This window comes from Chelonoidis abingdonii, chromosome 5, assembly GCF_003597395.2.
Source record: "Chelonoidis abingdonii isolate Lonesome George chromosome 5, CheloAbing_2.0, whole genome shotgun sequence".
In the NCBI taxonomy this organism is placed as follows: domain Eukaryota; kingdom Metazoa; phylum Chordata; order Testudines; family Testudinidae; genus Chelonoidis; species Chelonoidis abingdonii.
Window position 1 is genome coordinate 28511219 of NC_133773.1, and position 26137 is coordinate 28537355.

General features: G+C 39.6%; 1 protein-coding gene across 23 annotated transcripts in view; it reads right to left on the reverse strand.

Moving 5' to 3' along the window:
- ANK2 (ankyrin 2) overlaps positions 1-26137 on the reverse strand; it is a 638506-nt gene that overhangs the window by 161553 nt on the left and 450816 nt on the right. For 18 of the 23 annotated variants that reach the window (XM_075066172.1, XM_075066174.1, XM_075066175.1 and 15 more), the window contains 5 exons: positions 23610-23708; positions 13115-13300; positions 11689-11712; positions 9305-9403; positions 7983-8081 (listed from right to left, as the gene is read on the reverse strand). In XM_075066172.1, the coding sequence (XP_074922273.1) occupies positions 7983-8081; positions 9305-9403; positions 11689-11712; positions 13115-13300; positions 23610-23708 (507 nt within the window). The remainder of the gene's footprint in view (positions 1-7982; positions 8082-9304; positions 9404-11688; positions 11713-13114; positions 13301-23609; positions 23709-26137) is intronic. The other 5 variants (XM_075066186.1, XM_075066182.1, XM_075066190.1 and 2 more) reach the window with 1 other exon arrangement.

Genomic DNA, 26137 nt, shown 5'->3' on the forward strand with positions numbered 1-26137 from the left:
ATGTCTACAATAGTAAAAAAGAGGGAAGGAATATACCAAAAACCTGTGGTGGATAAGTAGAGTTATATGACAACAAAGGGTCATGCTTTCTGCAGCCGTAAGTCAAGCTGGTTCAATGAACTACACTGATTTACACTAGCTAAAGAGCCGACCCAGATTTTTTTTTTTTTATAATTGTATGTAAAGCATCAGGAACTCTTTATGCATTTTCCTTGTCAGATAAAGGAAAGCAATACATTTGAACTCGGTAATTTAAAAAACCCCCCACCATATTACAGGTATTTCAAAACATCTTACCAATTTAAATAATTTTGGAAATCAACTAAACTGTTAGTATTTATGAAGATGCATAGTAAGCTTAATACTGCAAATTGCTGATCACTCTCTTTTTTTTAAATCAATGAGAGTTCAACACACTCTGCACCTCACAGGATTAGGCCCATTATACAGATTCTATGCTAAAATACAATCTAACAAACAATAGCAAACATGTACTATGCATCAAGAGCACTGAGTCTCAAGAGTTCCACTTTAGTAAATTTGTATAGGTCCCCTTTTACTTATCAGCCCTTCTCTTGCAGTATTAAAATTAAGTGCTAATCCAGATTTGTAGAGTAAATATTAGGTGCAGCTATTTATAAGGCATCAGACACCATATTTTCATTTATTATTAATTCTGCAACAGATTTAACTCAGCACTGTGAAATAAATAATTCAAATTTCTCCTAAATTTACTTTGCATTAAACAGATTACTCTGTTCTTTGAAAGTTTTATTACATATTTTTCATTTTCATTTATGTCCCTTTTGTGTGGGACATCTTAATTTCCTTAAACTTTATCTTTTCTGGCTGCAAACCACTTATTTTATTTATTACTGCCAGTCTTCATCTCATTAAAAACAATCAGTGTAACTTCAGCCTCTAGCTTTAAGACTTCATTCTCTTGTTGTAATTAAATACACTCTAATGTAATCGACCATGTATGCTCTTCAAAACACAAATCTAAAAGATCAAGAAAAAAATCTTAACTGGTTTGCCCAACCAATGTGACACAATATATTATACTAAAATAACTGTAGAATTATAACAAAGTACTATTTATGTTATATGTAGTCACTAGCTATATAAGCCTACATATATTTTTTCTTTTCTTTTTTCAAAAAATTATTTAGATACACTACGAAGGTTTTTGGAGAAAAAGAAAGAAAGAAAGAAAGAAAAAGAAAGAAAGAAAGAAAGAAAGAAAGAAAGACATCATTTGTCATTGTTTTTAAAATGGCAGCAGCCACTCAATGAGTTAGTGCTGTTACTGTTTTCTGAGTTTTTACTGTTTTCTGAGATTATATTGGGAGATCCCATCACAATGGTTTTATGATAGGAAACCCATTATAATCTTGCTATGTTGGAAACCCTTTTCTGATCTATCAGGATGCTCTATGCCAGGAGTCGGCAACCTTTCAGAACTGGTGTGCCGAGTCTTCATTTATTTACTTTAATTTAATGTTTTGTGTGCCAGTAATACATTTTAACATTTTTAGAAGATCTTTCTATAAGTCTATAATATATAACTAAACTATTGTTGTACGTAAAGTAAATAAGGTTTTTTAAAGTTTTAAGAAACTTCATTTAAAATTAAATTAAAATGTAGAGCCCCCCCGACTGGCAGCCAGGACCAGGGCAGTGCAAGTGCCACTGAAAATCAGCTCGCGTGCTGCCTTCGGCACACATGCCATAGGAAGCCTACCCCTGCTCTATGCTTATGAAAGGAAATGTTATTCCTTATTTCTTCAGCTTGTGGATCCTTCCTTACTCCTCCTCTCCTCGCAGTCTCATAGCTCTCTGTTACCAGCCTGTTAATTTTCCCAGCTCCTTCTCAGACTCTTTTCCTTTCCATGATCTCCCTCCACCTCAGATGGGTTACAGCAATTTTTTCCCCTCATTTAAATTGCTCTCAGTCTACTAGTGGCATCACTTCTACCTTCCACCCCCATATCTAGATATGGAATCCCATGGTATCATTCTTATTCTCCACCATAACAGGCTTCCAATCCCTGCGATCTTTGACACTAAGATGCAAGTCCCAGAAGCTGTGTTAGCCTCTCTGTTACACAACAGTGACTCTCTGGAGCATAGAAAATATAAACGAAGGAGGTGACATGGCTCAGTAAAAAGACTGTCACTGTTAGGGCTGGCTCCAGATTTTTTGCCGCCCCAAGCCAAAAAATAAAAAAAGGCTGGAGTGTTGCCCCTTGAAAAGTGCCGCCCCAAGCACATGCTTAGAACATCGGCCCTGGTCACTGTTGATGAGCACCACACCTTCAGTGTCAAGGACAGAGAGCCTTTGTTGGGATGAATTTATTTAATTAGACTAATCCAATATTGAAGGCTTTGGATTCAGTTCAGATGAAGTGGGATTATTACTATTTATTTGTATTCTGGTTGTGTCCACACTGTGCTAGGTACTGTTTATTCACCCAGGAGAATACTGTCCTGACTCAAATGAGCCTGCAACTGAAGTTAAAGTAATTGGGCTAACATTTGATCAGAGTTATTATGGGAGATTTTGCTAATCCATCTTCATGAGAATACTGATATCATGTAGCATGAACAAGGGAACACCATTAGGATGTCAAAGATGTGTGAATAACATTGTATGAAAAGGTAAATAAAGTACAGAGAGAGAAATAAAAAGCCAACAAAACCCCATGTTCCTGGTGTTCCTTTCCCACCCCATATTTTCATTAAAGAACACTGAAATAACAGTGAAAACTAAACAAACACCCATTCTCCAAAGAATATCACCAGTAGAGCCTTTCATGAACCAGAGCTGGATTTCACAAATTTCCTGATTTGGAAAAAAAGCTGAGAAAAAAAAGTTTAGAAATTGTTGAAATGTTTTGTATCAACATTTCAAAAAAAAAAATGTTTTCCTATTTGAAATGACTTAATTTAAACATTTAAGATAATTAGACTTTTAAGAATTTTTTTAAAAGGTCAAAATCAAAACGAACCATTTCAAAATTATCAAAACAAAATGTTTTGGTGACCTAAATTGAAAACAATTGTTTTTTAGGTTCATGAAAATTTTTAAGATTTTGACTTTTCATCACAGTTTGGGATAGGAAAAAATGTTGAACTCTTAAAATTATTCAATATGAGGCAGGCATTTCCCACTCAACTCTAACCAGTCTTACCAGTCTCTTTACTAACAGTATAGTGACATGTCACTGTAGTAAATATATTATTTGCATATCTCCAATGTCACTATTCTTTTATATCAGAGAAATGCATTTTAATAGAAATTTCTTTTCTGATATGCCAAGTATTGCCCCTTTTTAAGGCTAGAATTATTTCCCCTGTAAACAGTCATTGAGGGAAAGGTTATGAAGTCTTTTTATAACAAAATTGGAATTAAGAGTTGTCACCTGATTCTTCCCTTACCCTCCCAGATCACATGACCCCCTTTTAATCATAAATTTGAATTGCCATGGACTTTTAGACAATCATCATGTGCCCATCAGAACCAAGATAACCCACCATCTGTACAATCATTTCTGAAACCAATATTCATATATCATTAGATCTTTTCATTATATGATATTTCAGAAGTTATAAGTTTTGTTATTTAAAACTTCGTCATATAAAATGTTAGGTGACAATTTGATGTCATTGCACCCATTATTCATGTAAGGTTTTAGAAAATATATTCTGCCTTGTAATGTTCTAGTCATACAATTTTTATGATAAGTTTTATCGTCTAAAACTTTAGATAATAAATCTCATGACAAACATTATCTAAAGAGAACTGCTTATGACTAATGATATTAATTAACAAAAATATTCCTGTTAGTAAGCTTTGCAAGTAGGCTATATTTTAGATTTGGAATTATCTGTAAGCGGGTTAAGTATCCAAATCACATTTTTTAAAGAATTTATTTGCTGAAGAGGTCTGGAAAATGGCAAGAGCCACTATAAATTTCAAAAAGGGATTGTTTTTAAATGCGTATAACTAAGGATACAATTTGGTCACAGAGGTTACAGATTCCGTGACTTTAATAGTCCTCTGAGACTTCTGCTGCAGCCCCAGCCAGCGGGCTCCAGCTGCCAGCCTCACACGGCAGGGCTCCAGCTTCCATGATTTACGGTTTATTGCCCATGTCCTGCCTGTGATTTTTAATAACCCCTCCACCCCCATGCCAAAATCTTAATCTTAATTATAGATCCACGTAACCATGTAACCAGAAGATTTACTCGCAAATTCTCAGATGGTTCTAAACTCTAGGAATAAGTGTTTTTAGACTGGATAGCACACATTATATTAGCCATACACAGGGTGAACAGATGTCCTGATTTTATAGGAACAGTCGTGATATTTGGGGCTTTGTCTTATATAGGCATCTATTCCCCACCCATCCCGATTTTTCACACTTGCTGTCTGGTCACTCTAGCCATACAAAACTAAGAGATTTAATCCTGGCTTTAAATAGAAATGCCAGTGCAACTTTAACTATAGAGCTGTGAGTATGCAACCATAATTTACTATTTTTTTTTGAGAACTAGGGTGTGTCCATTTATTTAAGACAGAAGGTGAAAAAACTCCCAGAGGGATCAATCCTAGAAAACATTTCCAAACATAAAAAGCTCTAATGAGACAATTATAATGTGTCTGTTGCGCAGCATATAGAGTTCTTAAGACTCATTTAAAGTACATTTAACTAAACCTTCATTGTCCTGATGTATGCATCACCAAATGTCACATAGTGAAGAGGGTCAAAAATAAAAAGAATGACATCAGTGAATACTTCCTGGGCCAAAGTGCTGGTTCTAATGTGACAAAGAACTCAAGTATAAAGGTCAGAGCTTCCAGAACACAGAATAAACATCCTAATGTATTTCATTCTGTTGCTTCCCATTTTTACCCTGCATTGCTGGAGAAAGATAAGCTTTCCCCAGGGGAAACAGAAAGGAAAGTACGGACAGACAAGTGTGTTAGTACCAAGTAGGAGCCAGAAGTCTTTCCATTAAAATGCAAAACACATGTATGCATGGCATGCGACACACAACCTACCTCTTCATTACTCTACACACTCACAGCCATAGCAAAGCACAAGGCATGCGGACAAAGCAAAGGAAAAAGAAAAAGACACTAAGACTATATATAATGCTGGCATGAGGACATCATCACAGCGAGACATCAACAGACAAAATCAAAGTTCTGGAATCTCCCACACTGTCAAGTGCACACAGTCTTTTAGCAGACAGAATGTAGATTATTAAAGCAAGAAGAAGCGGCTGAGTCTGCGCAGGTCAGAATGTGTGTACTTGGTGATATTCTTCAGATTCCATCCTTGTCTCTGACAGCTGGCAGCTTTGAGCTAATATACACCTGATGAGGGGTGATAAACGGAGACAATGGGTGGTCTCCTAAAATTAGATCTTTTGATACAAACAATATGTGGTCCTGTTTCTCTAGTTTGGTTTAGAACAGAGATTCTCAAACTGAGAGTCAGGACCCCTCAGGGGGTTGCGAGCTTATTACATTGGCGGTCGCAAGCTGTCAGCCTTCATCCCAAGCCCCACTTTGCCTCCAGCATTTATAATGGCGTTAAATATATAAACAAGTGTTTTTAATGTATGGAGGGGAGGTCGCACTCAGAGGCTTGCTATGTGAAAGGGGTCATCAGTACAAAAGTTTGACAGTCATTGGTTTAGAACTATGCTTTGATCCGGCTGGTGGAACTGTACTTTGAGTCCATAAAATATTAGATATAACTCTCAAAGAGAATCATAAGTTTCTTTTTACACCTATTTTGAGCCAACTTTTCCAAAACAGATGGTTAAATTTTGAACACAAAATGTCCAGGGGTCTGTATCTTTAATTCAAACCTATAATTGCATGCATGAAATGGGCCATCTGCACGCAACTGCCCAACTTGTGCATGTACATGAATATCTTGTGTAAGGTGCACAGTTAGCTGTTTGTGCCTTCGTTTGTATATTGTACACATGAATTTTAGCCACTACTTTTGGAGAATCTGGCCCTCTGTGAAAGGCAGCATTTTCCCATATGAGGTGTAGTAAAAAAACAGAGATGATTTTCTCTTCCCTACAGAATCACAAATCAAATACTAATCATACAATCATACAATTAATTCAATTAAGAGATCATCTCTACAGCCTTTGTAGCATATGCAGCAATAAAAAGCTGATTTAATTAATTAATAGCCAAAGTGAAGCAGAAGGGTTGAGTCAATCTCAAGAGCTGTTTATTGTATGCACTACATGCTAAAAAGCGAGAAAGATGATTAGGACTATACAGGTTTTGAAATGTACTGTCACTGCCACTTTCTCAGACCTTCCAATGCTATCACACTATTGGTGAGATAGACCCAAATCAAATACCAGTCTCCAAACATCCTCTAAACTTTCAAATGGTATTGGAAATCCAACCCTGAAACTGAATGCAAATATCCCCTATATTTATAACAGCCCAAACCAAAAACCCGAATTCAAACACCTTAACAGCTGTTGTTTCAAAACCTAGAGCTGTGTATTAACATTGCAGCTTGAACCAGTTTTTAATTGTGGGCATGGCTGAGATTAATAACTAAGTGGATCAAGGCTTAAAAATGAACAGCTCTTTAAGAACAGGTCAATTTTTCAAGGAGCGACTTGTGTGAGAAAGTGATCAGTTAGCACAAGGAGGAACATCTTCAGAGGTCATTCCAAAAATTCAATTAAAAAAAAAATCCCATCATACACTCAGAAGCTGGTACATATGTATGTTAGATCTCAAAACAGGTAACTCCAATCAACAAAGGGGCAGAGTTAAGCCATAGGAGTGGATCAGGAAGGAAATTGTGATTTAGAGTGACATTTATCTCTGTGATTCCTCCATACTCTGTGGGGAAGCAACCTGTTGCTGGTACAGACCAACAATAAATTTTTTGCTTCTCCAGTGCTGATTCAGCTCTGCTGGCTAGCATGTTGCGAGCTGAGCCAATACTTCAAACCATTTCTCAGCCTAGCCCACCCGAACAGAAAGAGAAGTGTAATGGTCCCACAACGGCTGTTTTCTGAGGCAGCTGAGGGCAGGGGTTGTTAATGAGTTATAAATTGTTGTAATAATCCATAAATCCAGTGTCCCCGTTCAATCTGTGATTTTTAGTGTATACCTCTATGAATTTATGCTCCCAGGCTCTTCTTTTGAAAGTGTTGTACAGGTTTCCTTTGAGGATGAGGACTGATAGGTCAGATATAAAGTGACTGCTTTATGAAAAGCGTTTACCCACATGTCTTATCATTTTTCAGTGTGAGCTCATTCGCGAGGGTAGTAATTGTCTAGCTTCACCCAAATAGTTGCTACTGGGGCATTTAGTGCACTGAATGAAGTACACCACACATTGTGATAGGTATGTGTAGGACCTCTGCATCTTGAAAGGTGTGTTGTGGGGTGCTGATCACTGTAGCAGTGGAGAGATGTCTGCAGGTTTTGCATCTGTTGTTTTCGCAGGGTCGGGTGCTACTCTGAGTTAGTGTGCCCTGGTCTGCGGGGAACTTGCTTCTGATAAGCTTGGAGAGTTATTTGAAGGCTTGAACCCCCTCACCAACAGAAACTGGTCCAATAAAAAATATGACCTCACCTATCTTGTCTCCCTATAAACACAGATGTAAGATTCTACATGTGCAAATAGCTGCATGGAATAGTTTTATGGAGTTGCCTTTGAAAATCTGACCCACAGTATCAAAAATGGATCAGGGTTATTTGTGAGGGAAGAATGTTCACTATTTTGGGATTGTGTTCAGCTGAGCATTTTCTCTCATGTGATATGTAATAGCTGCATCTAAAGTCTCACTTTCAGAAGGCAAAGAGGTAATCTCTGAAGCTGAGTTTTCCTATCTATGAATGTTGATATTCCAAGCCTCCAGCTTAAAAAAACCCAAGTAGTGATAACATGATATTCAGGGATAGAAACACTCACCCTGGTTTTGGCATCGATCTGCCCTCCACGATCCAACAAAAGCTTCACCATGTTTGTGTTTCCCCTTTTGGAAGCCACATGCAGTGGGGTGATTCCATTCTACACCATGAAAAGAACAAACAAAGAGCATGATGGACTTGAAAGTGTATAATGGTGATGCCTTTGCGTTTGGATCACAAAAAGAGGAACATCAATACAGTATAGAAGATAAACAAGCATGTTTTTGAGCATCAGAGCTAGGTGCACATGTCGTTTGAGATACTGATCTTCTGGTGTTTGGGTTTTCTTATAGACATGTATCTTGATTTACTCTAAGTAACAAAGATGCACATTCACCAAAACACCAAACATCACAATCACACAGTAAGACAAAACATATATCAGAACCCAAATTAGTTAATATTCACAGCACACTTATGTATTTAAATCACTGCAACATACGCACAACATACACAGCATGGTGGTTCAGATACAAAGGAAGCTCATTAGAATAACAGAAGTCAGTGTCAAAAAACAGGCCCTAATTAGGCCGGAAGATGGTGTTTAATATTTCATTTTCAGCAAGGATGCCCTTGGTGGCACATCAGGTGGAAAACTCTCAGAGAAAATATGAGTGTACATTAGTGAGGATAATAGTGTCAGCATGAACATGAAATCCTTCTGAAAGACATTCCTCATAAAGCAATTCAACAAGGTTCTGGCAATGAAAAACTGAACTAAAAAATTCCTAATCCAGTGGAGATAGCTATAGTAATGCACATGTTAATTAGCTGTTAAGTGACATAGAATAGTAAATGGACTGTATTAGCTAGCCCTATGGTTGCGGTTTTTCATGCAAAGATGGCTTTCAGTTAATCAGTGCCTTTATTCTGTTTTATATATTCACAATATATGTTAATGTATTGATATGTTCACATATATATTCTGGAAAGGTAAATAAACTTATTCTGGTAAATCTTAACAACTAAGGAGACAAGGCAAAACCAATGAATAATACTTGTTTTTATAGCATGCCTGACTGTGGCAATGACTCTTAAATGAGGTGACACATGAGACTGTGTGCATTCTGGACATCTTCAAGGGGGCCTTTTACTTTCTAATTGGGAATAACTATTTGTTTGCTTCTAAGTTCATAAGGAATGTGCTGAGTTGCCTTGAAGCACTCTTTAGATATTTATGAAAAAAAAATATCTTTAGGTGCATTCTGAAATTTCCTCAGCACTTCACTTTCCACTCTGCTTTTGATTAGGAATTTTAAGCAAAGATACCCTCCCACGTCTACTGACTGTCCCCTCAAAGAAAAAAAAAGGATTCGTCCATACCCTGGCTGTGAAGTCCACTGCAGCTCCTCGGTTGAGCAGAAGTGTCGCCACATTGACATTTCCATAGTGTGCAGCTATGTGCAAAGGTGTGAAGCCGCTCTACAAAAGGAAACAGTCCTAGTTAGGGAACACATTTCTTCAATGCTATATGATCAGCGTCCCCAGAGAGCTTCTGATTTTAACAGCTTTCGGCAAACAAATGTGTTATGTTGCTCTAACCTCGCACATCTACAATATAGCATAGGGTCTTGAACAGAGAATGAATGCAGTTTTTCCCTACTGTGGATTACCAAAAGCTCTTCTTTCCCATTCAGTTCTTGGTCATTTGTGTTATTTGCTATTCCTCATGAATCTATGCTGCTAACCAGAAAGAGCTGGTCAGATGTTTTTCTCTTCCTTTGCACAACACTGAAGCAGAGCTTTCAAACTGTCCTGTTTTGTTGTTGGGCTCTTACTTTGCTGATCTTCTCTTAGAACGGCAAAATTTCAGCATGAGAATGCCTTTTTTGTATCGGAAAGCAACAAATGTTCATATTGTATTGAACATATCTTCAAAGTGTGTCAAAATACCTTATTTATTAGACAATAGAGTTTAATGACCACAATATTCTGTTAATATTAAACTCTGTGTCCTGATGGATCCCAAAGCACTCCCCGAACAGTACAGTGACCGAAAAACAAAAACGCCACTAAATTGTAGCCACAGTGTAGTGGGCTAGAATGCGACTACTACTTCTGCCAGAGTACAGAATGCTGTACAACAGTGTAAGACGAGGTAATTTATTTGAAATACTGATAATGAACAAACTTCTAGTTTTATAAAAAGTTCGAGGGAATCCTTAATGTTCACAAGAAGCAGATCAAATCTTGTTTTCTTAAGATCTCCTCTGAAAGGCCTTAATGTTGCAATATTGTGTCCATTACAACATTGCATCGATTATGGAAGGAACAGTGAAATGTTTTCTGTTTCTGAACATACTGTATTCTAAACCAGATTCCATTTTTTTAGGATTGGGATCAGCACAGTAAACTGCTCATCCATTAGCAAACCATATTCAGATATTTTATATTGGAAACAACTTTTTTTTCCAAAAGACTTTGTTCCCAAAAGCACTCCACCTATTATTTTAATCTCATTCCATTTACTTTAATGGCAGCCCCAAGATTAAAAGAGTCTGCATCTGATGAAGTGTGTTTTAGCCCATGAAATTTGTTAGTTTCTAAAGTGCCACAAAAACTCCTTGTTGTTTTTGCTGATATAGACTAACATGGCTACCACTCTGAAAAGGGTCTAAGTAGAATCAAACACTATTTAATTCATGACCTTGTTGATAGAGTTAGGCTACCAAGAAAATATCTAACACACACATGCATCCAAAATCCATCTCCTCCACCTCGCAAAACTCCCAACTGACTAAACAAAGGCATTTGAAAACACTACTTAATGATTTGAATCTTGAAAACAATCTCTTCCCCTCAAGGTCGATGATACTTTTAGGGTTGATATCTGAGTTATAGGCAGTTGGTGTGGCAGATACATCATGCCTGACAGTATTGCTTCCAGGGTTGGTACTTCCAGAATTAACATGAAAAACGTGATGGTGCCTGCTGTGAGTAAGTTTTGATTATGCAAGAATATACCCACACACTGCCCTCCATGGATTTCTGAACATTCTGTTAAAACAATCTGTCCCATTCTACTGCTTACTCCAAATAAAAATATGATTTGAACAAATATTCTTCTTGGAGGGCACTATTTTATGTATTAAATGTCTGGCTTTGATATGCTGAAAACGCATACATGTGACAGGTTAATTATCTATTGTATTTCACTTTTTGGTGCATGAGGAATTTATCCTATTAATGGGTTTAGATTTTTTAAAACAGATTCAAAACACTTTGGGCCAAGTTACACCTATGCAATCTCACTACAGTTAATGGGGTGGCATGCATATAACCAAAGACAGAATCTTTATTCTCTTGGCATTTGACTTTTGCCAAGATTTTGGATTAGCCTGACGCTCCGATAGTTTCATTTAGTCTTGACTAATGAATGCTTTTGCATAATTAATTTTACTGAGTTCAAAAATGTATCCATCCACCTACTCCCATCTCTAGCCCTTAACTCTTTTTGACCACATGTGATACCTCTAACATACCTCAAGACAATGACACTCACAAGCTGAAGGAAATTACAAGACAAAGGCAGAACGAAAAAAACGTTGCTGCTTTACAGATACTATCACTGGCAGGTATTTAAAAAAGTTCCTTAAGTTTCCCTTTTAGTGCTAAATAATATAGAAAAGAAATATGGTAGCATAAGGAAGAGCAGTAACCAATAATTAGCAGAAAAAGTTAATTAAAAAAATTGTTGATCTCGGTACCTCGGTTGTTCTATTCACCATCATCTGATGCAGCACGGTTTGGAAAAAAAGAGGAAAAATATTACAGATCATCCAGGAAAAGGAAAACGAAGTTGCTTGTTGAAATGAGTTATGTTGTTGTTATGGGAAAAGCCACTCAAACATACATTAAACATTAAATACAATCCATGCACACATGGGCCACAAAACAGTATCCTAGTTAATTGAGAGAACTCAGTAATTCTGCTTCCACTCTTTTCTCTTCTTGATCATAAATAAAGAAAGAGAACAGATTTCAAAAGGATTTACATGATGTGTCAAAAAGTACACAGACCATATTTATTGTGTCCTGCATCTATACACTGCAAAAGCAGATGTTTTATTGGTGATAATGGTTTTAGCAACTTATTTACCACAGAAGTAACTTTTAATTCTTATTTTAAAATTATGGAATGAATGTCCCTTTCTGAGAGGCACCCTGTCATACACAGATAGCTAAGGGTTAATGTTTCCTTTACCTGTAAAGTGTTAACAAAGAGAACCAAACACCTGACCAGAGGACCAATCAGGAAACAGGATTTTTCAAAGCTCAAGGGAGGGAATTTGTGGGTGTTCTTTATCTTGGGTCTTTGTCTCTCTTCTGTTGCTCTCTCAGCTATGAGAGGATCTATCTCCAGCCTTTCTAAATCTTCTGTTTCCCAGTTGTAAGTACAAAGGTAGCAAAACAATAAGCTTTTATATGTTTTGTTTTGTATTTACATGTGTTTAGTTGCTGGAATGTTTAAATTGTATTTCTTTTTGAATACAGCTGTTTATTCATATTTTTCTTTTAAGCAATTGATCCTGTATTGTCACTTTGATACAGAGAATATTTTTATGTCTTTTTTCTTTCTTTTTTTATATAAGTTTTCTTTTTAAGCTTTTGAGTTTTTTTCTCTCTGGGTAGCTAAGGAACGAAGGGAGGAAATTCTCTGTGTTAAGATCTAGGAGGGTGAATCTCTGCAGCACCAGGATTGTGTGGGAGGGAGAAGACAAAGGGAAGAGATAGATTCTTTTTCTGATTTCCGTCTTGGTTGTCTCTTGGAAGAGAGGAGACATGCTTCTTGTATTGTGAATGTATATAGAGGTGACAGTATCAGTTAGCCCAGAGAGGAAAGTCGGTTGGTGAGAAGAGAGGGGGAAGGGAAGTGGGTTATTTCCCTTTGTTGTAGACTCAGGGCATCTGAGTCTTGGGGGTTCCCCAGGGAAGGTTTTGGGGAGACCAGAGTGAGACAGGCACTGTAATTCCTGTCTGGTGGCAGCGATATCAGATCTAAGCTGGTAATTAAGCTTAGAGGTTTCATGCAGGCACCCAGATTTCTGGACGCTAAGGCCCAGATTTGGGAAAGATGCTTATGATACACCCAGTCATGTGACTCCCCAGGCCTTCAAAACATAGCCTTTTTACCTTGGACTGAACATCAGCATTGTGGTCATTTTGGAGCAGGAGCGCTGCTGATTTTGTATCATCTTTCCTGGCAGCGATGTGCAAAGCTGGCAGTCTCACTTTCCCTTTGGTGTCATTCTCCAGGAGTATCGCCACTGCCTGATTGTGTCCCTGCTGTAGTGCAACAGCTAGCGGGGTGAAGCCATCCTGATAGAGTGGAAAACAAAATATACTCCATAAGGAGAAGGGCATATATCAACAATCCCACAAGTACTGTACACACATTCACATGTTAAATGTATACAGCAGTCAACTTCAGCCTGTGGGTTGTGACCCTCAACATAATGGCCAGAAATTGTCAATGGCACAGGAGTCACAAACTTTATCTCAAACATGTCTTCAAACACCTGTGAGGTGCACTTAGTCACTTCAAACTGGTCCTTTTCCAGTGTCAAGTACATTCCATATAAGCCATTGCATTGACTTCTACGGTATCTCCTTTAACGCTCACCATATTTAAAAGCATCGTGCATCAAATGATTCTGGAGATATACTTGCAAGAACAAATGGTCCGTTGTTGGCATTGGCATGAATAAGATGGAGAGCCCCTCTTAGATGCATCTTACAATATACCTCACAATATACCATTTTTAGAGAGAGTCTCTCAGGTTTTCTCATCTCCAGATACATTTATTGCTGTTCCTTCTAATTCTCCCAAGTTACATGCTGCTTGTGTGATTCAGTCAGATAGCTGGATGTCATTTATTGACTCTGATCCTAAGCAGCAAAGCATCACAATAGTAGTTCTTTCTGGAAACAAAATTTCAGAAATAAATCTTTTTTTTCTTTTGAGTACGTTTCTAGTTTTACTTTAAAATGTTCAGTCACCAAAATGTGTCCTGTTCTGCTAATGCTTAAACATAATCAAGTCTATTACAAATATTGCTGCTGCAGTCATTCCTCCAAGTGCAAATAATTTGTCTTCATTATATAAGCAAGCAGAGATAGGGGAAGGGGTATCCAGCAGAGTGTGGAACTTTATGTTTCTTTTCTAACCTGGTAAAATATAATTTTCAAAAGTGTCCAGTCTTGGTCAGACTTTGTTCCCATTGACGTCAGTGGTAAAACTTCATTGTTCTCAATGAGGAAACTTCCATTACATCAATGGGTACAGACTTAGGTTAATGCTGAGTAATTTTGAAAATCCGTGCTTTGGGTCATGGATGGATGAAGTGATAGCAAGGAAGACAGACAAGGATTAACTGAAAACAGAAGCATTGGAAAAGGAATGGAGAACAGGAAGTTACCATGACCAGGTGAGAAGGTTCAGTTACAGTAATCCTCACTTAATGTTGTAGTTATGTTCCTGAAAAATGCTACTTTAAGAAAAATGATGTTAGGCAAATCCAATTTCTCCATAAGAATTGAGGAGTTAGGTTCCAGGGAAATTTTTTTTGCCAGACAAAAGAGTATATATTATATACACACACACACACACACAAATATACACAGTATAAGTTTTAAACAAACAATTTAATACTGTACACAGCAACAATGATTGTGAAGCTTGGTTGAGGTGGTGGAGGAAGAGGATGGGATATTTCCCAGGGAATGCCTTACTGCTAAATGATGAACTAGCACTCAGCTCAGCCCTCAAGGGTTAACAGATTGTTGTTAATGTAGCCTCATGCAATACAATGGACAGAGGGGAGACAGCATGGCAGAGACAGAGACATACACCTTGTGTGTGAAAGAGAGACGCACATTGCCCCTTTAAGTATGCTGAGCCCACTTTAAGTACACTGCTTTTTTAAGTAGATCAGCAAGTTGAGAGAGCAGCTGCTGCCAGCAAGCTCCCTCTGTCCTGAGCCCTGTCATGTCCCCATTCCCCCCTGCTCTATGGAGATGGGGCAGGGGGAGGGGGACACCCTGACATTAGCACTCCTCTCCCCTCTCCCTCTCCCTCTACAGCAAGCAGGAGGCTCCTGGGAGCAGCTCCAAGGCAGAGGAGAGGAACAGCACAGGGCAATGGTGGGGGAGGGACAGCTGAACTGCCTGGCAATTGAAAGCCTGCTGGTGGCTGCTGCACAGAGAACTTAGGGAGCTGCCGATTCACCCTGGTTCCAAGCTCCCAGCAGCTAGCTTCAATGGGCTGATCTTTCTTCAAACAATGGACAAAGCAAGTGGCTGCCAAACAAAGTTATAAAGGAGCATAGCACAACTTTAAACGAGCATGTTCTCTAATTGATCAGCAACATAACAATGAAACAAAGTTAACTGGTCTGACTTTAAGTGAGGAGTTACTGTATTTACAATCAGAAAGAGGGAAGGAAGCAGACTGATAGATAGCAATGGAGTCAGGAAAGAAGAATTTGGATGGCTTGGGAGCAGGGAAAAAGAAAGATGGAATAGTGAGAAAGGGGGATGTCACAGGCGTAAAGACTTGAACCTGTTCAGATATTTGAGGTGTGGCCCAGACTCACCAAACCAGGCATGCGCCCCACTAATCTAATACCTTTCACTCCCTTTTGTGTAAAATTATGATTAGACCTTGAAACAGCTACACTGTTATAGCTGCTTATTCTCAAGAGACTACATTCTGTCCCGGGAATTAAAATGGGAGAACAGCTGAAGAAACAGCTGAACCAGAATAAGATTGGGACTACATTAGGGAGTGAGATGGCTTTGTACAGGAGCCTCCTCCCTCTGGAAACTTGAGAGCAAATCCTGGATTAGGGAGGACACATATGAGACCACCAAACACAGTTTCATCCTTGTTCCTAAACATCACAAAAGCACTGCACATTTCATACATACATTTTGCTGTATCTACTCAAGTGAACCTCTGGAGTGGAAGAACAGAAATTTCAGGATAGTGGATTTTTTTATTTTAACCCAAGTTTAACATCAAAGAGATAGAAAGTGAGCAACTACCGGGGGGGGGAGAAAAAAAAAGAGAGAGAGAGAAATTAATGCCTAAAGGAAGGGTTGAAAACTGACAAGAAGTAGAAATTCCTGAAGTTTGGAAGAAGGAGTGAATATCCTTAATTATGAAATGAGCCCAATTCTGTTATATAAAGTCAGACACATGATTTTTAAAAAAAAAACCCTAAAGTTTCACGCAGGTCATCACAAAAAGAGATTTGTTTGCATTTTTCTATAGCAGCAAAGTACTAATCCCATCTCTTATAACTGTTCAAAACCCAGGTGGATAAAAAAATACAGTCAATCACAAACATATTTTCCTTTCCATCAGCCAAAACCAACCCTCTGATACAGCTCGTTTGGTACAGTTGAATTCCCAAGTGATATAGAACCAACATAGGGGATGCGTCAGAGGGATGGAGGGCTCCAACTAAGACGTTGCTCTGCTCTGGCAGTTCGCAGCTAAAATAAAGCTCTTTAGGGGCTGTTACCAATCACCATAAATTGGAGCAATTCTGAGGTTGCTCTAAATCAGTGGCTCTTAACCTGGGGTGCATGCACCTCCTGGGGGTGCAAGATGCCTTTTCTGGGGGTGTGACACATGCCAGATTTTCCATGCTTTTTCCAAAGAAATTGGTGCCAAGCACACTGTCCTTTTCCATACAGAAGTGAGGTGGCTTTCCTGTGGCCGAATGCTTACTTGTATTTTTGAAATGCGTGAAGAAATAAGTTAGTTTCTTTGTAACCAAAGGAGTAATTTAGTTGATGACTTTTCATAGATTCTAGGACTGGAAGGGACCTCCAGAGGTCATTGAGTCCAGTCCCCTGCCCTCATGGCAGGACCAAATACTGTCTAGACCAACTCTGATAGACATTTATCTAACCTACTTTTAAATATCTCCAAAGATGGAGATTCCACAACCTCCCTAGGCAATTTATTCCAGTGTTAACCACCCTGACAGTTAGGAACTTTTTCCTAATGTCCAACCTAAATCTCCCATTTTAAGCCCATTGCTTCTTGTTCTATCCTTAGAGGCTACAGTGAACAAGTTTTCTCTCTCCTCCTTATGACACCCTTTTAGATACCTGAAAACTGCTATCATGTCCCTACTCGGTCTTCTCTCTTCCAAACTAAACAAACACAATTATTTCAAACTTGCTTCATAGGTCACGTTCTCTAGATCTTTAATCATTCTTATTGTTCTTCTTTGGACCCTCTCCAATTTCTCCACATCTTTCTTGAAATCCAGTACCCAGAACTGGACACAATATTCCAGTTGAGGCCTAACCAGCACAGAGTAGAGCAGGAGAATGACTTCTTGTGTCTTGCTCACAACACACCTGTTAATGCATCCCAGAATCATGTTTGCTACTTTTGCAACAGCATCACACTGTTGACTCATATTTAGCTTGTGGTCCACTATAACCCCTAGATCCTTTTCTGCTGTACTCCTTCCTAGACAATCTCTTTCCATTCTGTATGTGTGAAACTGACTGTTCCTTCCTAAGTGGAGTATTTTGCATTTGTCTTTATTAACCTTCATCCTGTTTACCTCAGACCATTTCTCCAATTTGTCCAGATCATTTTGAATTGTGACCCTATCCTCCAAAGCCGTTGTAATCCCTCTCAGTTTGGTATCATCTGTAAACTTAATAAGCGTACTTTCTATGCCAATATCTAATGTTGATGAAGATATTGTACAGAGCCGGTCCCAAAACAGACCCCTGTGGAACTCCACTTGTTATACCTTTCCAGCAGGATTGGGAATCATTAATAACTACTCTCTGAGTATGGTTATCCAGCCAGTTATGCACCCACCTTATAGTAGCCCCATCTAAGTTGTATTTGCCTAGTTTATTAATAAGAATATAATGCGAAACCGTATCAAATGCCTTACTAAAATCTAGGTATACCACATCAACTGCTTCTCCCTTATCCACAAGACTTCGAAAATAGAGAGTTTATCCTTTGCCTAGTGTACATGGCAGATGTATTCACACACCTAAATGAACTCAACACATCTGTGCAAGGAACTGGGATGAACACTGTAACGGCCAGAGAGAAGTTATCTGCTTTTATTCGGAAACTTCCAGTTTGGATAAAGCATGATGAGACAAGAAATGTCACTAACTTTCCTTTTCTTGAAGAAACGGTTGTTTTGGAAAATGAAGGAATGACCATCGCAACTGAAGTGACTAAGAATTTGCAACAGCTGAGTGACTCTTTCAAAGGATATTTTTCCACTGGAGATCTTGATGTGGCAAAGAAATGGATACTGGATCAATTTCTTTTTAACCTAGATTCCATCAACTACAGTGATTTGATGAAAGATGATCTCATTGAATTACGAGCCAATGGCCAAATCCAAATGGAATTTGAAACAATGAAGCTTGAGAATTTCTGGTTGCTCAACTAGCACCATTTCCACAACTGGCGAAGACAGCGCTGGAGATCCTTGTGATATTTGCGACTACATACTTGTGTGAGATAAGATTTTCATCACTCTTACAGATTAAAACAAAGCCCAAAAACTGCCTAAATGCAAGTGATGACATGTGTGTGGCTAAATAAATCCGAGGGCCAAACCAGCCTTAGGTCACCCTTAGGATTGGGAAGAGCAAAGGTGATATAACGCTACCTCACTCCCCCTTCAGGTCTGATTTGAGCAGTTTGGCTGGTCCTGAGGACTGGATTCCATATTTTAAAAAATACTTTTTTGTGAGTTGTGTGGCTCCCTCACTGAAACATTTAAAGCTTTAGGGACAAATTGTGTCCTGGGTTGACTACACGCAATGTTATTGAATTATTAGGCTTTTACGTAATTGAAGGCAATGGGCTACATGGTTATAACCAACAACAGAATTGGGCACTTTAAATATATATACACCACACTTGCTGATCTAGATCTGTATGGTGTCAAAGTTAGTATCCTGGATTACAGTATTTAATTAAACCTCATCGTGGCCTGGATTCAAATTTGGATCCTGAACCCAAAACAAAATTGTGGCTATGCACCCATCTGCCTCTGACTCTTCCCTAGCACTTCACTTCTGTGTTGCTTCTTCTTACAATATCCTCCTAGTCTTGGGGTCCTCATTCAGTAATGCTCTCTTCTGAGACAGAGCACCACAGTACTCTAGTTAATACCAGTTGCTTCCCAGTGCTATTTTAATGGGACTGCCTGGTCAGACTGCCATTCCCCCCTTTCAAGTTTTGGGATGTTTTCTACATTTTCAAATATATTGTTTTCAATTACAACACAGAATACAAAGTGTACAATGCTCACTTTATATTAATTTTTATTACAAATATTTGCAATGTAAAAAACAAAAAATAGTATTTTTCAATTTACCTAATAAAAGTACTGTAGTGCATTCTTTTTATCGTGAAAGTTGAACTTACAAATGTAGAATTATGTATAAAAAAATAACTGCATTCAAAAATAAAACAATGTAAAAGTCCACTCACTCCTACTTCATGTTCAAACAAGTTTTGTTAAAATTTGCAGGAGATAATGCTGCCTGTTTCTTGCTTACAATGTCACCTGAAAGTGAGAACAGGCGTTCGCATGGGACTGCTGTAGCTGGCATTGCAAGATATTTATGTGCCAGATATGCTAAACAAGAAGCAGGCAGCACTATCTCCTGTAAATGTAAACAAAATTCTTTGTCTTAGCTGAACAAGAAGTAGGACTGAGTGGACTTGTAGGCGCTAAAGTTTTACATTGTTTTGGTTTTGAGTGCAGTTATGTAACAAAAAAAAAATCTACATTTGCAGGGGCAGCGAGTTGTATGGGCCCGTGGTGCCCGGGCTCCAACAATATTCAGGACCCAGCTCCACCAATGTTTGGGGTTGGGTTTCTCCCCCAGTCCCACCTGCAGCCCCCACGTGCCTCCCCCAAGTGTCCCCCGGCCCCACTTGCTGCTCCTGCAGCTCCAGCCTGACTCTGCTCTGCTGGCTCCTGACATCAGCTGCTGCCGCAGGGTCCTAGTCCCCCTTATCCACTAGTGGCAGGGCAGGCTGCCCTTACCCTGCCCTTCTACTTTGGACCCTTCCCTTTTCCGGCAGGACCCTCCACCAGCAAAGGGTGATCCCCCTGCCCACAGTCACTGCTCTTGCCGCATGCTGGGCAAGTGGTAGCCCCATCCCGCACCCCCAGCGAGGCTAGAGCAACAGGGGAGGAGACCACATGTTATGGCAGCCCCCTACACCGGCACCCACCACAGGGGTGGCGAGGGGGCTTCCTGGACCTAAGGGGGCCCTAGGAGCATATGCAGTGACAGTGGTGCAGGGTGAGTGTGCTGCCAGGGGGGAGAGGGTGGCCCCTCCCCCAGAGCTCACTGCTGCCAGCAGGGAGAGGGCTGGGGGGAGTCTTCCTCCCTGGCCCCAGTCCCAGGGCAGCCTGCCTGCACTCCAAATTCATCCCCAGGCCTGCTCCACCCCAGAGCCTGCACCCCTAGCCAGAGTGCTCACCTCTCCACACCCCAAACCCCTCACCCCCAGCCCCACCCCACAGCTCTCACCCCCTTCTGCATCCAAACTACCTCCCACAGCCTGCAATCCCTCCCTCCGCACCCCATCCTGCACACCCACCCCCTGCCCCAGCCTGAAGCCTGCACCCAGCACCCAAACTCTATCCCAAAGCCTGCACCCCAGACTCCCTCCTCCTACTCAACCTCACTCCCAGAGCCCAACCTCTCACCCCTTCTGCACCCAAACTCCGTCCCAGAGCCTGCACCCCTCCTGCACCCCAATTGCCAGCCCCAGACCAGGGCCTATGCCCCAGTCCTCCTCCCCCACCCAAACTCTCTCCCAGAGCCTTAGGCAGGTAGGGGCAGAGTTTTGGGGGGACAGATTCTAAGCACCACCAAAATTTCTACAAACTTGCTACCCTTGTACATTTGTAAGTTACACTTTCATGATAAAGAGATTGCACTACACTACTTGGTGAATTGAAAAATACTATTTTATCATTTTTACAGTGCAAATATTTATAATAAAAATAATTATATAAAATGAGAACTGTACACTTTGTACTCTGTGTTGTAATAGAAATCAATATATTTGAAAATGTAAAAAAAAATCTAAAAATATTTGATAAAATTTAATTGGTATTCTATTGTTTAACAGTGTGATTAATCATGATTAATTTTTGAGTTAATCGTGGGAGTTAACTGTGATTAATTGACAGCTCTAGTTTTTTCCCATTGGTGGTAACCAGCAAGAATCAACACACGTGGGACAAGGAGGGAGCTCAGTCCACTCCCGGGGTGGACTAGCCTTCTCTGCTGGAACCACTATCTTGGGAACCCTTCCAGGGGTTGAACTGAGCATGACTTCACCTTCCAAACCCCAGAAAATGAAATTGGCCTTTGCCAAGTTTAGAATGCAGAAGACAGTCAGATACAGAACCCTGGATCCAAACCTATCTATGAATTCCAGGGATATTTCAATCCACCACTTGAGACCAGGCCCATCTGTAGATTAACTGTAACCATACTGGCCTTCAGATCCCCTAAAATAATGAATTTACAGCAAACCTGACCACAAAAAATGCAAAGCAGTTCTGTGAAGGACTGAAAGCTGGTCATTAGGAACTTTTAGCTAGGCTTAGATCTTGAGAGTCCCAAAACCCTGTTGAGATTTGGAAACATTGTTTCTGCCAAGTTGCCTAGCAATTGCACAGTATTTCATATTTCAGAAAAGCTGCAATGGTAACAGGATCTCAATCAATGCAAGTCACAGAAAGGATAATTTTAGGAGCCATCATCAAGTGATACAGTATCTACTGAATGAAGGGATAGTAAGACAGCTGTTTGGCTATAGCAACACTATTCCAAATCAGTTCACTGGCCAAGGTAACCTACAGTGGGTGAGTTTCCATACTGACTGGAAGAAAAGTAACAAGTGCACACAAAAGAAGGAACGGGTGAGAAGAGGAATGAAAATGGGGGGAGAGGAAGGTTTCCTTTTACTGTTTCACACTGCACAATAGTTATATATGAAGAGAACAATAATAAAGTTGACAGGCTTTACAGAACAACAGCTATCCACTTAGTTTTCTGAGACAGAGGAAAGCAGTATTTGGTAGCAAGAGAACAATGGGAAATATGGTGAACACAAAGTTTGATTTATGTGAGTTTTGCTCATTGCCTAAAATTCTGGGGAAAGAAGTGAATGGTCCCATGGTCCAATTTCTATATTCTAGATTCTGATCTCAGTTGCACTGGTGTTGATCTGCAGTGACTGTACTGAAGTCAGTGGAGTTACTCCAGATTTACAACCCTTTCACTGAGCTCAGAACCTGGCCTTGAGTATCAAACTTTTGTGTACTTATACTTGTGATCTGTAGGCAAATATGTATTGATGGAAGATGAAGCAGCATGCTACTTGGTGAGTTTGTATCCTCATTAGAATTGTATATTTGGTTTCCCAGTTATATTAATCACATCTGGAAACATTTACTATTTCAACAAGCCAGGCACAAACCTCAGAATCAGAGAACCCTGATCGGCTCACTGAGGCCCATTCCCACTATTCTTCCCTGAGCAGAACTAAATCACAAGAGAGAATCTCTCTCATAGCGTTTCTTTTCTGTATATTTGTTTGTTTTTCTCAGTTTCATTTTGTGAGAACCCATAAAAACCCAAGATGGGAACATGTGAACTCAGGAGACTCCTAACACAAAGAGGACTGGCTCTGAGAGAAAGGATACGACAGCTGAGGTGCAATACTATTCTTTGTCAACACAAGACTTGCTGTGTCTTATGCTTTAAATATATATATTTTAAGACATGTTCCTCATAGTCCTGGTTATGGAACACACAAACTGTTCCACACATTTTGCTCTAGCTCAGAAAGAGACTGAATCAAGGTTCCAGATCATTGAAAAACTCACTACATGGGACAGTGGAAGGAAAACTTTGCAAAGTTCTCCTTGCTGACTCTTCCTCAGATCACACCATGTGGCTGTTAGGGTAGGGCATGCATACATGGCATTTTTGCCTAGGTGAAGACAGTGAGCATCTCACAGAATATGCCTGAGGCACAAGGTTTCACCAAAAACCTTGTACTTCTGCATTCTGCACTCTTCAAACTAGCAGTGCTCTGGCAGTGCAGCTCCAATGAAGTCCAGCTGCCACGTCTTCCTCTCCTAAATGCTGCTGTAGGAACATCCCCTCAGTGGCTAATTAACTTTTCTGCATATTCCCCAGGGGGCTGGTGGAAGGACAATACACTGCATCACCCATACATAGATTGTAGGGTGAAATTCTGGCCCCATGGAAGTCAGAGGGAATTTTTCTATTGACTTCAATTGGGCCATAATTTCACGCCTAGACTCAAAGAGGGTTTTTCATGGTTCCAAGCATGGAGAGGAAGAAGCTGCACTGTGAAGACAACTGATTCTCTCCCTTCCCCATCTCTCTCACACACACACGGAAAGAGAAAAATTCACACCATCACAGTGGCACGATCTGGCCCAAAGTTTGGAAATATTTGGTTTGAAAATCATGCTCATTCTGAAACCATCTAGGTCATGAGGGAAAGGAAAATAAGAGAGTGTCTGTAGAAAAGAAGTATATGCTTTACCTCAGTAGCAGTGCTCTGGTTGGCTCCATTTTCCAGCAGATATTTTACCACGTCAATGTGGTTCTCTTGAGCTGCCATGTATAAAGGAGTGAAACCATTCTAGGAAAAAGCACAACAGGCAACAATGTAGTGAGCTTTGTACATAAAACATGTTAAAGACCCCACATAGCAAAAATATCTTCTGAGAACAGCACTTTTCTCTACTGATAAAAAGAAACGAGGTTGCGCTTTCTGCATTAGTGGGATATACTGAAGGCACAGAATGCATTTCTATGGTACTTAAAAAGTCAAAAAGCTTCACTGTTAGGACAGCAAAAAACAAATATTAAGAAGCAATTTTAAAACGTCAATGTATCTGCTGCTTTGCAATGATTTGGAAACTCTATACATCCTTTCACAGCTGGCATACTTTGGAATTTTTCCCATACTCTTAGGACAACTCAGTATACATTGGGAATGTTCATTATTACAGTACCACAACTATTTTGCCCCTCTTATGGAACAGGAATGTAATATTAGCAATAAAGTTTTAAGAAAGCTGACAAGGAAGCAAGAATTTCCCTTTATTTACTACTTTATTTTTTAACCAAAGGCTTCTCACTAGAGACCATAAACACCCGCCTCAAAAGAAACCAAGCAGGGATGGCAGAGTTTTAAAATAATACATATAATTTCACAATATATAAAATAATGCAAACCACCAAACATAAAAAACCCAACACTGCAGAGCCCCAGTTGACTACACAGTAAGACTGTCTAAGTATAAACTCATCTAGAAATGTCCTAAGGTACTCAGAAGAAACCACGCTGGCTAATAGCATGTCTTTTTGATGGCTTTTTCCAGTTGGTAGCTAAGAAGGCCACATAATTATAGGCTGATATACCAGAAATATATGCCTTGCCTCCACTTTAAAATATCTCAGGGCTTGTCTACACTTAAAATGCTACAGTGTACACACTGCCTTTAGTATAGAACCACCCTTACTATAACTCTATATTGCCTATTGTTTTTAGGAGGGTTTCTTGGGGCTAAACACAGGTATACGTTGCTTAACTGTCTTGCACTTATGCTGCACCTTTCTCCATGGTTAGTAATTTAACAGAAACTCATTCAAGAAATAAAGGACACACAACGTGATATTGAACATCATGCTCTTCTTTGAAGTCCCACCTGGCATCAGAAGCTCAGAATCAAGCAGCCAACTGTGAAAGTGCTTCTAGGTCAAATTCTCCACTCGCTTACATCCATGCATCATCATTCACTTAACTGGTGTTTCCAGGGGATTGATGGGCAGAATTCAGTCCAGTAACAAGAAACAAGTCTACATCTCTCTATTTGCTAAACAAAGGCAAATGACTAAAGATAAATAATTTTGAATGGACAGTTTACAAGATACTTGAAGAGACCCTATGGTATTTCCTGGCTGATCTTTTCATGTGCTCTTTTGCAAATGTCCATCCTGGCCTGTGCATAGCATGTGCACCATAACAAACATATATATTTCTTGCCTACCAACTAGTGGAGTTGGGGAGATGGTCATTCTTCATTAGGTCAAGCCAAACTGTGAAGATATGAAATCCCTTGTGCTTATGACAATATATAAATCACTGCTGGATTTCAAACAATAATCTATAGACGATGCCCTGCAACTCAGCAGCCTCTTCTGCTCCTGGCTTCTATTGTTTTACAATCCTGTTCCATCATACGGAGCCTGCCAGAATCAAATGAAGTCATACCTATTGGTGCATTCTTTTAGTATGGCACAATGGGCCCTGATTAGAGCTGGAGTGAGCAGGCAACAGGGACTAAAGCAGTATTTAAAAACTTGTATTTGGCAGAACAGCAAAAAAAAGCAGCAGGGGAATATACTGTGTAAGCATTTTGGTTGTCCCTGTAAACCTGGATATGCGCATAGCATCAGCTTATACTAGGTGTAGCTAATGGAAATTTACCACACCCTAGGATCAGTGTCTAATATTTCTTAAAGGCTCACATTGTACAATTATACTCTTTCCTTTTTATTTTCATGGATTTTATGCCATTTGTAAAATCCTGATGTTACTGAATACTAAGAAATATGTACACCAGCATCATCCTAGAAATGTGTGGAAATAAAGAATTTTCAAGCGAGAGTGAAACGATTTGTCCAAAAGCTCAGCAGAAGGGTTTTGCCAACTAAGTTTCCTAGTTCTGGAGCAGGACCAGGATAATAAAACTCTCGATTAGAGGAGGCTATAGTCACCCCCTACATGACCCGGTCATTTAGCACCAGGAGGTGTATAATGCATCTCCACATAGTGCTGATGATGACCTACAGAGTTTCTATCACACTGAGGAAACCCATCATTCATAGCAGTAAGTTTGCCATAATCGTGGCGAAAGCCACAGGGGTTGTGGGGAAGGAAATACTTACACATTAAATTATGTTTATTGGTTAATATTTTTTCCTTAAGCTTCCACTGAATTAAGATGAATCAACATTCCTAGTGTCATTCATCCTCAATACCATAAATATGATTAAAGTGCA